Source organism: Coregonus clupeaformis, chromosome 12 (assembly GCF_020615455.1).
Source record: "Coregonus clupeaformis isolate EN_2021a chromosome 12, ASM2061545v1, whole genome shotgun sequence".
In the NCBI taxonomy this organism is placed as follows: Eukaryota; Metazoa; Chordata; class Actinopteri; order Salmoniformes; family Salmonidae; genus Coregonus; species Coregonus clupeaformis.
The window spans coordinates 19,572,536-19,587,151 of NC_059203.1; the positions used below are offsets into that span (position 1 = coordinate 19,572,536).

At 41.9% G+C, this 14,616-nt stretch overlaps 1 protein-coding gene across 1 annotated transcript; it reads left to right on the plus strand.

Annotated features, from left to right (window-relative positions):
- The first annotated feature begins 1,065 nt into the window (after positions 1-1,065).
- Positions 1,066-12,379, plus strand: LOC121578596. Its single transcript, XM_041892963.1, has 2 exons — positions 1,066-1,184; positions 10,584-12,379. The coding sequence occupies exon 2, from the start codon at positions 10,591-10,593 to the stop codon at positions 12,052-12,054; it is 1,464 nt and encodes a 487-aa protein (XP_041748897.1). The 5' UTR covers positions 1,066-1,184; positions 10,584-10,590; the 3' UTR covers positions 12,055-12,379.
- Positions 12,380-14,616: the final 2,237 nt, after the last annotated feature.

The window sequence follows — 14,616 nt, forward strand, 5'->3', positions numbered from 1 at the left end:
TCATAAACAAAGTTATGCAACACCCAATTCCCCTGTGTGAAAAAGTAATTGCCCCCTTACACTCAATAACTGGTTGGGCCACCTTTAGCTGCAATGACTCCAACCAAATGCTTCCTGTAGTTGTTGATCAGTCTCTCACGTCGCTGTGGAGGAATTTTGGCCCACTCTTCCATGCAGAACTGCTTTAACTCAGTGACGTGTGGGTTTTCAAGCATGAACTGCTCGTTTCAAGTCCTGCCACAACATCTCAATTGGGATTAGGTCTGGACTTTGACTAGGCCATTCCATAACTTCCAATTTGTTGCTTCTTTAGCAATTTTCATGTAGACTTGATTGTGTGTTTTGGATCATTGTCTTGCTGCATGACCCAGCTGCGCTTCAGCTTCAGCTCACAGACGGATGGTCTGACATTCTCCTGTAGAATTCTCTGATACAGAGCAGAATTTAATGTTCCTTCTATTAAGGCAAGTCGTCCTGGTCCTGAGGCAGCAAAGCATCCCCAAACCATCACACCACCACCACCATGCTTGACCTTTGGTATGATGTTCTTACTGTGGAATGCAGAGTTTGACTCCAACAGACTCCAACACTCAGACATCATTTACAGATAGCCAGGGTCACACTCCAACACTTAGACATCATTTACAAAACGAAGCATTTGTGTTTAGTGAGTCCACCAGATCAGAGGCAGTAGGGATGATCAGGGATGTTCTCTTGATAAGTGTGTGAATTGGACAATTTTCCTGTCCTGATAAGCATTCAACATGTATCTAGTACTTTTGGGTGTCAGGACAATGTATGGAATAAAAAGTACATTATATTCTTTAGGAATGGTATGTTTACTTTTACTCAAGTATGACAATTGGGTTCTTTTTCCACCACTGCCTGGTATGTAGGTTACAAGAAGCATGGCTTTCATTTCTATGGAAATGCTGACAGACCCCGCCCATTTCCTTGTCTGCCCTCTGAAAGTGTACTCACTAGGGATCAGTTTCATTTCTGATGAAACATGAGTCACTCAGTGACTTTGTCGATCAGCCTATTTAAAACTCAGTTTTGCTGACCGTTGTCTTGTATCTGCGCTGTTTACTGTCTACACAAAGTATATTTCTGTCAGTTCTAATCTTGGGTTGTGTTGACAGAGGAGAGACAGTAGGCTGCACAAGAAGGTGAGATTATTTTTGGTAAGTAATTATTTTTTTTTACTTACATACATATTCATACATACACACATACACATATATACATACATACAGTGGGGGAAAAAAGTATTTAGTCAGCCACCAATTGTGCAAGTTCTCCCACTTAAAAAGATGAGAGAGGCCTGTAATTTTCATCATAGGTACACGTCAACTATGACAGACAAATTGAGAAAAGAAAATCCAGAAAATCCCATTGTAGGATTTTTAATGATTTTATTTGCAAATTATGGTGGAAAATAAGTATTTGGTCACCTACAAACAAGCGCGATTTCTGGCTCTCACAGACCTGTAACTTCTTCTTTAAGAGGCTCCTCTGTCCTCCACTCGTTACCTGTATTAATGGCACCTGTTTGAACTTGTTATCAGTATAAAAGACACCTGTCCACAACCTCAAACAGTCACACTCCAAACTCCACTATGGCCAAGACCAAAGAGCTGTCAAAGGACACCAGAAACAAAATTGTAGACCTGCACCAGGCTGGGAAGACTGAATCTGCAATAGGTAAGCAGCTTGGTTTGAAGAAATCAACTGTGGGAGCAATTATTAGGAAATGGAAGACATACAAGACCACTGATAATCTCCCTCGATCTGGGGCTCACGCAAGATCTCACCTCGTGGGGTCAAAATGATCACAAGAACGGTGAGCAAAAAATCCCAGAACCACACGGGGGGACCTAGTGAATGACCTGCAGAGAGCTGGGACCAAAGTAACAAAGCCTACCATCAGTAACACATAGCCGCCAGGGACTCAAATCCTGCAGTGCGAGACGTGTCCCCCTGCTTTAAGCCAGTACATGTCCAGGCCCGTCTGAAGTTTTCTAGAGTGCATTTGGATGATCCAGAAGAGGATTGGAAGAATGTCATATGGTCAGATGAAACCTAAATATAACTTTTTGGTAAAAACTCAACTTCGATCGTGTTTGGAGGACAAAGAATGCTGAGTTGCATCCAAAGAACACCATACCTACTGTGAAGCATGGGGGTGGAAACATCATGCTTTGGGGCTGTTTTTCTGCAAAGGGACCAGGACGACTGATCCGTGTAAAGGAAAGAATGTGGGGCCATGTATCGTGAGATTTTGAGTGAAAACCTCCTTCCATCAGCAAGGGCATTGAAGATGAAACGTGGCTGGGTCTTTCAGCATGACAATTATCCCAAACACACCGCCCGCGAAGGAGTGGCTTCGTAAGAAGCATTTCAAGGTCCTGGAGTGGCCTAGCCAGTCTCCAGATCTCAACCCCATAGAAAATCTTTGGAGGGAGTTGAAAGTCCGTGTTGCCCAGCGACAGCCCCAAAACATCACTGCTCTAGAGGAGATCTGCATGGAGGAATGGGCCAAAATACCAGCAACAGTGTGTGAAAACCTTGTGAAGACTTACAGAAAACGTTTGACCTGTGTCATTGCCAACAAAGGGTATATAACAAAGTATTGAGAAACTTTTGTTATTGACCAAATAATTATTTTCCACCATAATTTGCAAATAAATTCATTAAAAATCCTACAATGTGATTTTCTGGATTTTATTTTCTCATTTTGTCTGTCACAGTTGACGTGTACCTATGATGAAAATTACAGGCCTCTCTCATCTTTTTAAGTGGGAGAACTTGCACAATTGGTGGCTGACTAAATACTTTTTTCCCCCACTGTACATACAGTGAGGAAAAAAAGTATTTGATCCCCTGCTGATTTTGTACGTTTGCCCACTGACAAATAAATGATCCGTCTATAATTTTAATGGTAGGTTTATTTGAACAGTGAGAGACAGAATAACAACAAAAAAATCCAGAAAAACGCATGTTAAAAATGGATTGACAAGCTGTTCCATAAATGAGGGGCTTTAATAGAGAACGCTCCGCCCCACGACCTTGGTTCTGCATCGAGATACAGTGAGCAGACCGGCTCCTTGGTTCTACATCTAGGTACTGCAGACAGCAGAGGAGGAAGGGAGGACCATCCTTCTCAGTGAATTTCATAAAAATAAAAATAATAAAACATTTAAAAAGTCATCCTTATTAGATAAAACTATACTAATTATATTCACGTCACCAAATAATTGATTAAAACCTCAACAGCACTCTGTAGGGTAGCACCATTGTGTAGCCGGAGTACAGCAAGTTTCCGCCCTCCTCTGGGTACATAGACTTCAATACAAAACCTAGGAGGCTCATGGTTCTCACCCCATTCTATAGACTTTCATAGTAATTGTGACAACTTCCGGAGGACGTCCTCCAACATATCAGAGCTCTTGCAGCATGAGTTTACATGTTTTCCACCTAATCAAAGGATCAGATAATGAATCTTGTACTGAAAGCATAAGCTACAGCTAGCTAGCACTGCTGTGCATAACATGTGGTGAGTAGTTGACTCAAAGAGAGAGAAAGACAATAGTTGAACAGTTTTGAACAAATTAATTTCTTTAAAAATGAAGGAGAAGCAAGAAAAGGAGAGAGAGAGACTCCGTAATTTTTTTGACTTTTAGTTTCACTTACTTAGCTAACAAATACAGCTAGCTATTTTAGCCTACTCAAACACCCTGCTCAAACAGAGGGATGCTATGTTAGCTAGCTGGCTATGTCTATCCAACACAACACTGGAACTCTTTCAAGTAAAGTTAAGCTTTTGGTTTTACTAATTAATTGCCATTGGGGCCCGCCGGTGTAAGTGATAAACTGCTACATTAGTTATATTAGCTATGTTGACGATGACGTTACTTTAGCTAATATGGTGACAATGATGTAGGCTGTGTGTAGTTGTTATGATATGGTTTGGCTTGGAAAGGTTTTTTCGCCTGGTCACATACAGCTGATGTGTTGTGCATTGAAGTCCACAAACAAAGGGAAAATGTGAGAGGAGGAGAGCGCATAAATCAAATCAAATCACATTTTATTTGTCACAGGTGTAGACCTTACAGTGAAATGCTTACTTACAAGCCCTTAATCAACAATGCATTTTAAAGAAAAAATTACAAAAAAAATCACACCGAAAAATACAATATAAAATAATACGAAATAAAAGTCACAAATAATTAAAGAGAAGCAGCAAAAATAACAATAGCGAGGCTATATTCAGGGGGTACCTGTACCGAGTCAATGTGCGGGGGCACCGGTTAGTCGAGGTAATTGAGGTAATATGTACATGTAGGTCGAGTTATTAAAGTGACTATGCATAGATAATAAACAGAGAGTAGCAGCAGCGTAAAAGGGGAGGGGGGGGGGGGGGGGTAGAAGCTGTTTTGAAGCCTCTAGGACCTTGACTTGGCGCTCCGCTACCGCTTGCCATGTGGTAGCAGAGAGAACAGTCTATGACTAGGGTGGCTGGAGTCTTTGACAATTTTTAGGGCCTTCCTCTGACACCGCCTGGTATAGAGGTCCTGGATGGCAGGAAGCTTTGCCCCAGTGATGTACTGGGCCGTACGCACTACCCTCTGTAGTGCCTTGCGGTCGGAGGCCGAGCAGCTGCCATACCAGGCAGTGATGCAACCAGTCAGGATGCTCTCGATGGTGCAGCTGTAGAACATTTGAGGGACTGAGGACCCATGCCAAATCTTTTCAGTCTCCTTAGGGGGAATAGGTTTTGTCGTGCCCTTTTCACGACTGTCTTGGTGTGCTTGTACCTTGTTAGTTTGTTGGTGATATGGACACCAAGGAACTTGAAGCTCTCAACATGCTCCACTACAGCCCCGTCAATGAGAATGGAGGCATGCTCGGTCCTCTTCTTTTTCCTGTAGTCCACAATCATCTCCTTTGTCTTGATCATATTGAGGGAGAGGTTGTTGTCCTGGCACCACACGCCCAGGTCTCTGACCTCCTCCTTATAGGCTGTCTCATCGTTGTCGGTGATCAGGCCTACCACTGTTGTGTCATCGGCAAACTTAATGACGGTGTTGGAGTCGTGCCTGGCCATGCAGTCATAAGTGAACAGGGAGTACATGAAGGGACTGAGCATGCACCCCTGAGGGGCCCCTGTGTTGAGGATCAGTGTGGCAGATGTGTTGTTACCTACCCTTACCAGCATCCAGTTGCAGGGGGAGGTGTTTAGTCCCAGGGTCCTTATCTTAGTGATGAGCTTTGAGGGCACTATGGTGTCGAACGCTGAGCTGTAGTCAATGAATAGCATTCTCACATAGGTGTTCCTTTTGTCCAGGTGTGAAAAGGCAGTGTGGAGCGCAATTGAGATTGCATCATTTGTGGATCTGTTGGGGCGGTATGCAAATTGGAGTGGGTCTAAGTTTCTGGGATAATGGTGTTGATGTGAGCCATGACCAGCCTTTCAAAGCACTTCATGGCTACAGACGTGAGTGCTACTTGTCTGTAGTCATTTAGGCAGGTTACCTTAGTGTTCTCAGGCACAGGGACTATGGTGGTCTGCTTGAAACATGTTGGTATTACAGACTCAGACAGGGAGAGGTTGAAAATGTCAGTGAAGACACTTGCCAGTTGGTCAGCACATGCTCGGAGTACACGTCCTGGTAATCCGTCTGTTGACCTGTTTTAAGGTCTTAGATGTGAGAAGGAATACAGCATGGCTGCTATGAAAGTGTACTGTGTTCACTCGTGATCAAGGATGTATTCTTTCCGCCGATTATGTTAAACAGAAGCAAACTGAACAAAACAGGGATAAACATACCTGAATTTGTCCAACAGAAACTATTGTTTGCAGCTGTTGAACTAATTATTACACCCTAGATCAGCTAGATGCAGGCAAGAGTGTGCAAGGCGGTATTGAATGTGTCACTGTCTGTCCATCTGTCACTGTCTGTCACCTCAACATTTACTCTCGACCGGTGTGCTGTAATATAAATAATACCATGCTCATTTAAAAAAAAAGTATTGTCCCTCATCATAAATGGCACCGACCACCACTGGTAGACAGACCAGCTCCTTGGGAGTGGAGCACCCTCACTGGGTTGTATGGAACAAGCATGTCTGTCAGAAAAGAGGAGGCAAGGCCGCGAAGGAAACATTCCAAAATGTGAGCGAAGGAAACATTCCAAAATGTGTAATTTGAGAGTGTTTACTCATTAGAACATTGTTAATAAGTTACAATTTCCAGTATCATCACAAAGTCTATTTCATAAAATCATTAAATATACTTTGTGATGATACTGAAGATTATACCATATAGTCTTCCCTATAGATAATCATGGCATTCTGCAATGAATAGACGGCAGACAGGGTATGGGCTAGTATGGTCCACCATGCAAACAGGCTGTTCTGGTCCTGCATCTTCTGCTGACCTATTGAAAACAGGTCGACCCCAATGTGATATAGAACATTAAGATGCATTATGTATGCCTTTTGTTTTTATGTTTTTATTTCATGGTCCAGCTCCTGCTCCAACTGGACGATTCTATCAGCCACCCTGTAAATAGTTTTAAAAAAGTATTCCCACTCCCACAGTCGGACTGAGCATTTCAGTGGCCCAAGGAGGCTCAGGGAAATAAATTATAAAAAAGAATAATTTATAGTTATATAAAAAAAAAATACACATACAATGATTTATTAGACATAAAGTGATGATTTTAAACAATAATTTTAAAAGACTAAATGGGGCGCTGTTTAACTAGTGCTGTGAAATGGCTGCTGTAAGCAGTCTCACTTAAACCCTCATATACGTCGCCCCGTTTGACCTGCAACTTGGTATGTGCAGTAGGTGTCTTTCCTGATGCTCATTATAGATGTTCCTCCATCTTGGACATTTTTGAAAACCTTCAAAAAATAATAATCTTCTCGTGACCCATACAGTGGCTTGCAAAAGTATTCACCCCCCTTGGCATTTTTCCTATTTTGTTGCCTTACAACCTGGAATTAAAATGGATTTTTGGGGGGTTTGTATCATTTGATTTACACAACATGCCTACGACTTTGAAGTTGCAAAATATTTGAAACAAAGAAGTAAGACCTAAAAACAGAAAACTTGAGCGTGCATAACTATTCACCCCCCCCCAAGTCAATACTTTGTAGAGCCACCTTTTGCAGCAATTACAGCTGCAAGTCTCTTGGGGTATGTCTCTATAAGCTTGGCACATCTAGCCACCGGGATTTTTGCCCATTCTTCAAGGCAAAACTGCTCCAGCTCCTTCAAGTTGGATGGGTTCCGCTGCTGTACAGCAATCTTTAAGTCATACCACAGATTCTCAATTGGATTGAGGTCTGGGCTTTCACTAGGCCATTCCAAGACATTTAAATGTTTCCCTTTAAACCACTCGAGTGTTGCTTTAGCAGTATGCTTAGGGTCATTGTCCTGCTGGAAGGTGAACCTCCGTCCCAGTCTCAAATCTCTGGAAGACTGAAACAGGTTTCCCTCAAGAATTTCCCTTTATTTAGCGCCATCCATCATTCCTTCAATTCTGACCAGTTTCCCAGTCCCTGCCGATGAAAAACATCCCCACAGCATGATGCTGCCACCACCATGCTTCACTGTGGGGATGGTGTTCTCGGGGTGATGAGAGGTGTTGGGTTTGCGCCAGACATAGCGTTTTCCTTGATGGCCAAAAAGCTCCATTTTAGTCTCATCTGACCAGAGTACCTTCTTCAATATGTTTGGGGAGTCTCCCACATGCCTTTTGGCGAACACCAAACGTGTTTGCTTATTTTTTCTTTAAGCAATGGCTTTTTCTGGCCACTCTTCCATAAAGCCCAGCTCTGTGGAGTGTACGGCTTAAAGTGGTCCTATGGACAGATACTCCAATCTCCGCTGTGGAGCTTTGCAGCTCCTTCAGGGTTATCTTTGGTCTCTTTGTTGCCTCTCTGATTAATGCCCTCCTTGCCTGGTCTGTGAGTTTTGGTGGGCGGCCCTCTCTTGGCAGGCTTGTTGTGGTGCCATATTCTTTCAATTTTTTTTATAATGGATTTAATGGTGCTCCTTGAGGTGTTCAACGTTTCTGATATTTTTTTATAACCCAACCCTGATCAGTACTTCTCCACAACTTTGTCCCTGACCTGTTTGGAGAGCTCCTTGGTCTTCATGCTGCTGCTTGCTTGGTGGTGCCCCTTGCTTAGTGGTGTTGCAGACTCTGGGGCCTTTCAGAACAGGTGTATATATACTGAGATCATGTGACAGATCATGTGACACTTAGATTGCACACAGGTGGACTTTATTTAACTAATTATGTGACTTCTGAAGGTAATTGTTTGCACCAGATTCATAGCAAAGGGGGTGAATACATATGCACGCACCACTTTTCCGTTATTCATTTTTTAGAATAGTTTGAAACAAGTTTATTTTTTTTTTCATTTCACTTCACCACTTCACAAATTTGGAATATTTTGTGTATGTCCATTACATTAAATCCAAATCCAAATCAATTTAAATGACAGATTGTAATGCAACAAAATAGGAAAAACACCAAGGAGGATGAATACTTTAGCACGGCGCGGTAAGTCCTAATAACACCATGGTAACATCGCTTAACTTAGATTGAGAAAAGCTAAGGGATTGGTTAAGAGACGGCTGAGTTATTGATGAATCAGGAAATCAGATTTTATGTGTCCATTTAAACAACTTTAAATCCACTCCACTGTGGCCTATCATCTTGAAACGTGTCATCGCTATCATGGACGTCCCAAAGATGAACCACACTGAATTTGCTATTGATATCTCAAAAAGCAAGGAAACTATTAACTAATTCTTCGCATACGTAACGCTAACGGTCAATCGCAAATCATCTGCAATCATCTTATTCTCATGAACCATAAATCAGATTGACTCCAGATTTGGTATATAAACTCATTGATTTAGCTTCTAATGAATTTAAGAATTAGTATTTGCTGCATTCAAAGTCGGTCACGCTACACACCTAGATGCCATCATATCACACCAGGACTGTAAGAACTGAATCAATGCACATAGGGCCATGAAATTTGGTATCTACACCTTATGTATATGTCCTTAGAAGCTGTGTGAATATAAAGTCACTGCAACTTTAGATGGTGGCACTATAGGATACTAGAGCAATAACTATTGATCCAATCAGATCAAATTGTATTTGTCACATGCGATAAAAGAAAGGCGGAGCAAGTAAGTCTCCAAAAACCAGCTGACAGCCAAAATACGAAATACTACCTAAGACTGAAACAAATAACGAAACAGGGAGAACACTTCTCAAGTACCTGTACGTAGATCTCCGATCAGACACTGAGTAGTACTGCTGGACATAGAGAAACTAGCAGAGAAAACTGAGCAAGGGAACACAGGGAAGTGAGGGCATAAATACACAGGTGAACCGATAGACACAGGTGACACCAATAGGATGATGATTAGTCCCGACTGTGAGTGAGGAGGTGCCTAAGGTTGTCGGAGGAAGACACCTAGTGGGTCGCTCCGGAACTGCGACCCCCTCCTGTAACACAACTGGTGTAGAATTTACAGTGAAATACTTGCTTACGAGCTCTTCCCATCAATGCAGAGTTTAAAAATACAAATTAAAACACTATCACAGGAGGAACAAAATAACATACACAAGAATGGAGCTATATACAGGGAGTATCATTACCAGATCAATGTGCAGAGGTACGTGGTATTTGAGGTAGATATGTACAGGATATATAATAATAAGAGTGAAATTATGAACAGAGAAGCAGCAGCAAATGATGAGTGTAAAAGTGTGTGTGAGTGTGCATGTGTGTGTGTAATGTGTATGTATGTGTGTTTGTGTTGTGTCGACCACGGTGATATGCCGGGCTGTCCGCACCACCCTCTGTAGCGCTTTGCAGTCAAGGGCGGTGCAGTTGCCATACCAAGCGGTGATGCAGCCAGTCAACATTCTCTCCATGGTGCAGCAGTAGAACTTTTAGTGGACTTTGTCTCATGCAAATGAATGTTAGATTCAAATTTTGCAGACAAACAATGTGAAATATTATGATTATAATATCTTTATTATCACATATTGTTGCCCTATTATGTGGTCTGAAAGTAGTGATCTTTTATTCATGAAAATTAGAAACTGGAAGTCCTGCCTCTTGCGCAGTCAGTGTATATTTATAAATATTTATATTTATGTATCAACTCAATCCATTAAATGATGATTACCTGCTGCAATGATAACCAACCTACAGCACTAGACTAAACTTCACTTCCTTGTGGTATTGAGAGATAAACATGTTAATGCATTCACTGATTGCATATAAAGGAAGATAGTTCCTTCATGATAGAGCGCTTGCTTTGTTATCCAACTGATCTTGTTCTTTCTGTCATCCTGTGAACCCTGTTCATTGCTGCTCGCAGCTACATTTAGTTTTTTGGATGCTGAAAACGTTTAACTTATTGTCAACCACTAGAAATGTGAATCTATTTCTGAATTAAAATGTGTGTCCAGTTGTCTTTAAAAAAATAACATTTTTACTAAAGATGCAAACGTTTGGCTTTCTCTTTGTCTTAGGTTGGCCATGGGTGGAAAGGGCTTCCTGGGTTGTTTCATCCTGTTTCTGTCTCTGGCTTCAGTATCCACTATCAAACAAACCCTTATTTCAATAAATGACCTCAGGGGCATAGAGTTTGGCCACACCTCTCCTCGACACGGCCTCATGCTGCTCCACTGGCTAGCCAACAACATTCACACTGACAACAACGGCAACATGAGACTCCATTTCAACCCGACTAGAGGAGACTATGGCTTTCATTTCTATGGAAACGCTGACAGACCCCGCCCTTTACCTTTTCTGCCCTCTGAAAGTGGAAGTTACTACTCACTAGGGAATATTGATAGCAATTTGAACTACAATGGCGCTACGGCACTTCCTGATTATGTCACTCAAAGCTTCTACAACTCATGGATACCTGAGAGGAACAGGGACAGGGTCATTATCAGAGTTAGGGAGGAAGGATCCAATCAGTTCATAGTAGATGAGGTCTACATTACACAGCATTATCCACCAAATGAAAACAGAGGAAGTGCCTATGATCCAGACAATACATACCCCGTCAGTTTCAGCCTCTTAACACAAATCCAAGTTCTCCCAACCATTACCCGAGATGTGATTCAACGTATACACAATGTAGAGATCAACGACAACAGTGTGGAGAACATCTGGGGACACACACCTGGGCTGGCACTTCTTTTGGCAATTGCATTGTACTTGACACGTCCCAAGGTATCATTTATACAGCAAGCGTTTTCTAGCATGGACAGCCAGCGTCGCACACAGGATGATGACAATAAATCGATAAAGCTTGAGGTGAAAACTACAGATAGAGGGTGTGCCAGGATCATCTTCAGTGGTATCCCCAAGAGGCTTTTGGACAAGGGTGTGATTTGGGCGCTTTATAAGAACAATGACAGTACGGACAGGCTAGACTTTGCCTCAGTCCAGGACAGCGCCTCTGGGAGCTATGACACCTCAGTATCCCTCAACCCTGGTCTCCAGGCCAGGCTTCATCAGTACAAATATATGTTTGCTTTTGCATTATGCGGGAAATACAACACATTTGGGGAGGACATACGTAGGAGTCCTGAGTTTCATGATGCCAACAGAGAGATTCCTGTTGATATAAGCGGCCATAGGCCTAACGCTAGTCTGCAGCTCTTCGTAAAGGACGGAAAGGCCTGCGCTCGCCTGTACGTGAAGAAGTCCTTCACTGACTGGAAGGAGAAGTTTCATAACTCATGGGTTGGGTTCTACTCTTCGGAAAGAAAAGACACCCAGGAATATAATACCTACCAATGGCAATGGGCTGTGAAGTTTTCGGAGGAAAGACGCTCAGATTGGAAAGGGATACCTGAGTACGACGTCTATGTGTACAGCTCTAGTATGACCATGTGTCCTGGGGTCCAGGCCCGATTCATGCTGGAGAAATACAGGGGTGAAAAGGCACGCACTCCACCCTGGGAGGTTCATACATCAGCAATTTAAAGCACACTACTTTTTACTAGTCACCGTTCTTTTGTCCATCGTATTTAGCCGGGTTCTCACATGCCCTTCCTCTACTTATTATTAATGGATTATTATGTATGGGATTCTGTATCCTGTTTCGTATTGATTACATACAGCATTGATATATTTTCATTGATAACTAATTGCGTAATTGCCTCTGTCCATGTTTGTTTACCATGTCTGCATCCTGCTTGTCCTTTTTATTGATTGATTTGAATTGCTAATCTGTGCAAAGTGTAAAAAAAAGTCTGTTCTCAATAAAGCTATTGAGGAAATGTAAGGGAAAATACAATTAAAAAGCTGTGAAAACCAAATAACCTTGTGCCGTCTTGAGCACTTAGAAGACGGTCTGGTTGCGATAATACTAGCCGGTCAAGCTGATTTTTGACTAATGTCAGTAGTCAGACAGTTTTCATATTATTGTGATGTGTTATGAAGGATGGAAGCGTTTGTGAACTGTCAAATGTACTGTACATACACACATACATACACACATACACACACACACACACACACACACAGGATTGCATTAAATGTTTTAAACCTACAAATATAGCATCTTAATTTCAAGGAAAGCACATGTAAGTGAATGGGTTTGCCAACATTATAAAGCTTTCTTTACCCTTTGTGGTCGTTACTAAGGTTAACAATGGGTCTCACGTCCATAATGGCACAAACCGGTCTTCTTCCATTCCAACCCATCTGAGCTTCAAAGGTGTGCAGACCAGGGGGTGTGGCCGCACCTGGTATGTAGGATTCAAGAAGCATGGCTTTCATTTCTATGGAAACGCTGACAGACCCCGCCCATTACATTTTCTGCCCTCTGAAAGGAGTAGTTATTACTCTCTAGGGATAAGTTTAATTTCTGATGAAACAAATCAAATCAAATTGTATATGTCACGTGCCGAATACAACAGGTGTTACAGTGAACTAATTACTTACAAGCCCTTAACCAACAATGCAGAATTGGTAGCTCAATTGGTAGAGCATGGCACTTGTAATGGCAGGGTAGTGGGTTCGATCCCCGGGACCACCCATACGTAAAAATGTATGCACACATGACTGTAAGTCGCTTTGGATAAAAGCGTCTGCTAAATGGCATATTATATTTATTATTTTAATATTATTATATTAAAAGAAAAATGTGTGATAAGCAAAAAATAGAAAAGTAAAAATAAATGAATAAATAAAATAGAAAAAATAATGTATATAGTAAGTACAAGCTGGAAGTAGAGGCTTAAGCATTGTTGTTCACTAGTTTACTCCAATTAGGGAAAGGGTGGTCGGGTTGGAAAGTAATAAAGGGGATTATTTTTATTTTTTTAAGGATATGTATGTGTATGTATGTATGTATGTATGTATGTATGTATGTATGTATGTATGTATGTATGTATGTATGTATGTATATAAAAACATGGGTGATTGGAAGTGATGCAGACAATTACATTGATGGAAGTTACAATCCATCTGCAATATTGAGCTGATCTACCCCCTAAAAAATACAATAATAATGGATAAGTAAAAAATAATTAAAGAGCAGCAGTAAAATAAAATAACAGTAGGGAGGCTATATACAGGGGGTACCGGTACAGAGTCAATGGGAAATAACAGTAGGGAGGCTATATACAGGGGGTACCGGTACAGAGTCAATGTGAAATAACAGTAGGGAGGCTATATACAGGGGGTACCGGTACAGAGTCAATGTGAAATAACAGTAGGGAGGCTATATACAGGGGGTACCGGTACAGAGTCAATGTGAAATAACAGTAGGGAGGCTATATACAGGGGGTACCGGTACAGAGTCAATGGGAAATAACAGTAGGGAGGCTATATACAGGGGGTACCGATACAGAGTCAATGGGAAATAACAGTAGGGAGGCTATATACAGGGGGTACCGGTACAGAGTCAATGTGAAATAACAGTAGGGAGGCTATATACAGGGGGTACCGTACAGAGTCAATGTGAAATAACAGTAGGGAGGCTATATACAGGGGGTACCGGTACAGAGTCAATGTGAAATAACAGTAGGGAGGCTATATACAGGATGTACCGGTACAGAGTCAATGGGAAATAACAGTAGGGAGGCTATATACAGGGGGTACCGATACAGAGTCAATGGGAAATAACAGTAGGGAGGCTATATACAGGGGGTACCGGTACAGAGTCAATGTGAAATAACAGTAGGGAGGCTATATACAGGGGGTACCGGTACAGAGTCACTGGGAAATAACTGTAGGGAGGCTATATACAGGGGGTACTGATACAGAGTCAATGTGAAATAACAGTAGGGAGGCTATATACAGGGGGTACCGGTACAGAGTCAATGTGAAATAACAGTAGGGAGGCTATATACAGGGGGTACCGGTACAGAGTCAATGTGAAATAACAGTAGGGAGGCTATATACAGGGGGTACCGGTACAGAGTCAATGTGAAATAACAGTAGGGAGGCTATATACAGGCTGTACCGGTACAGAGTCAATGGGAAATAACAGTAGGGAGACTATATACAGGGGGTACCGATACAGAGTCAATGTGAAAT

Bases quoted from the DNA above. Each gene is read 5' to 3' on its own strand.
- LOC121578596 (XM_041892963.1), top strand. From the start codon at position 10,591: ATGGGTGGAAAGGGCTTCCTGGGTTGTTTCATCCTGTTTCTGTCTCTG.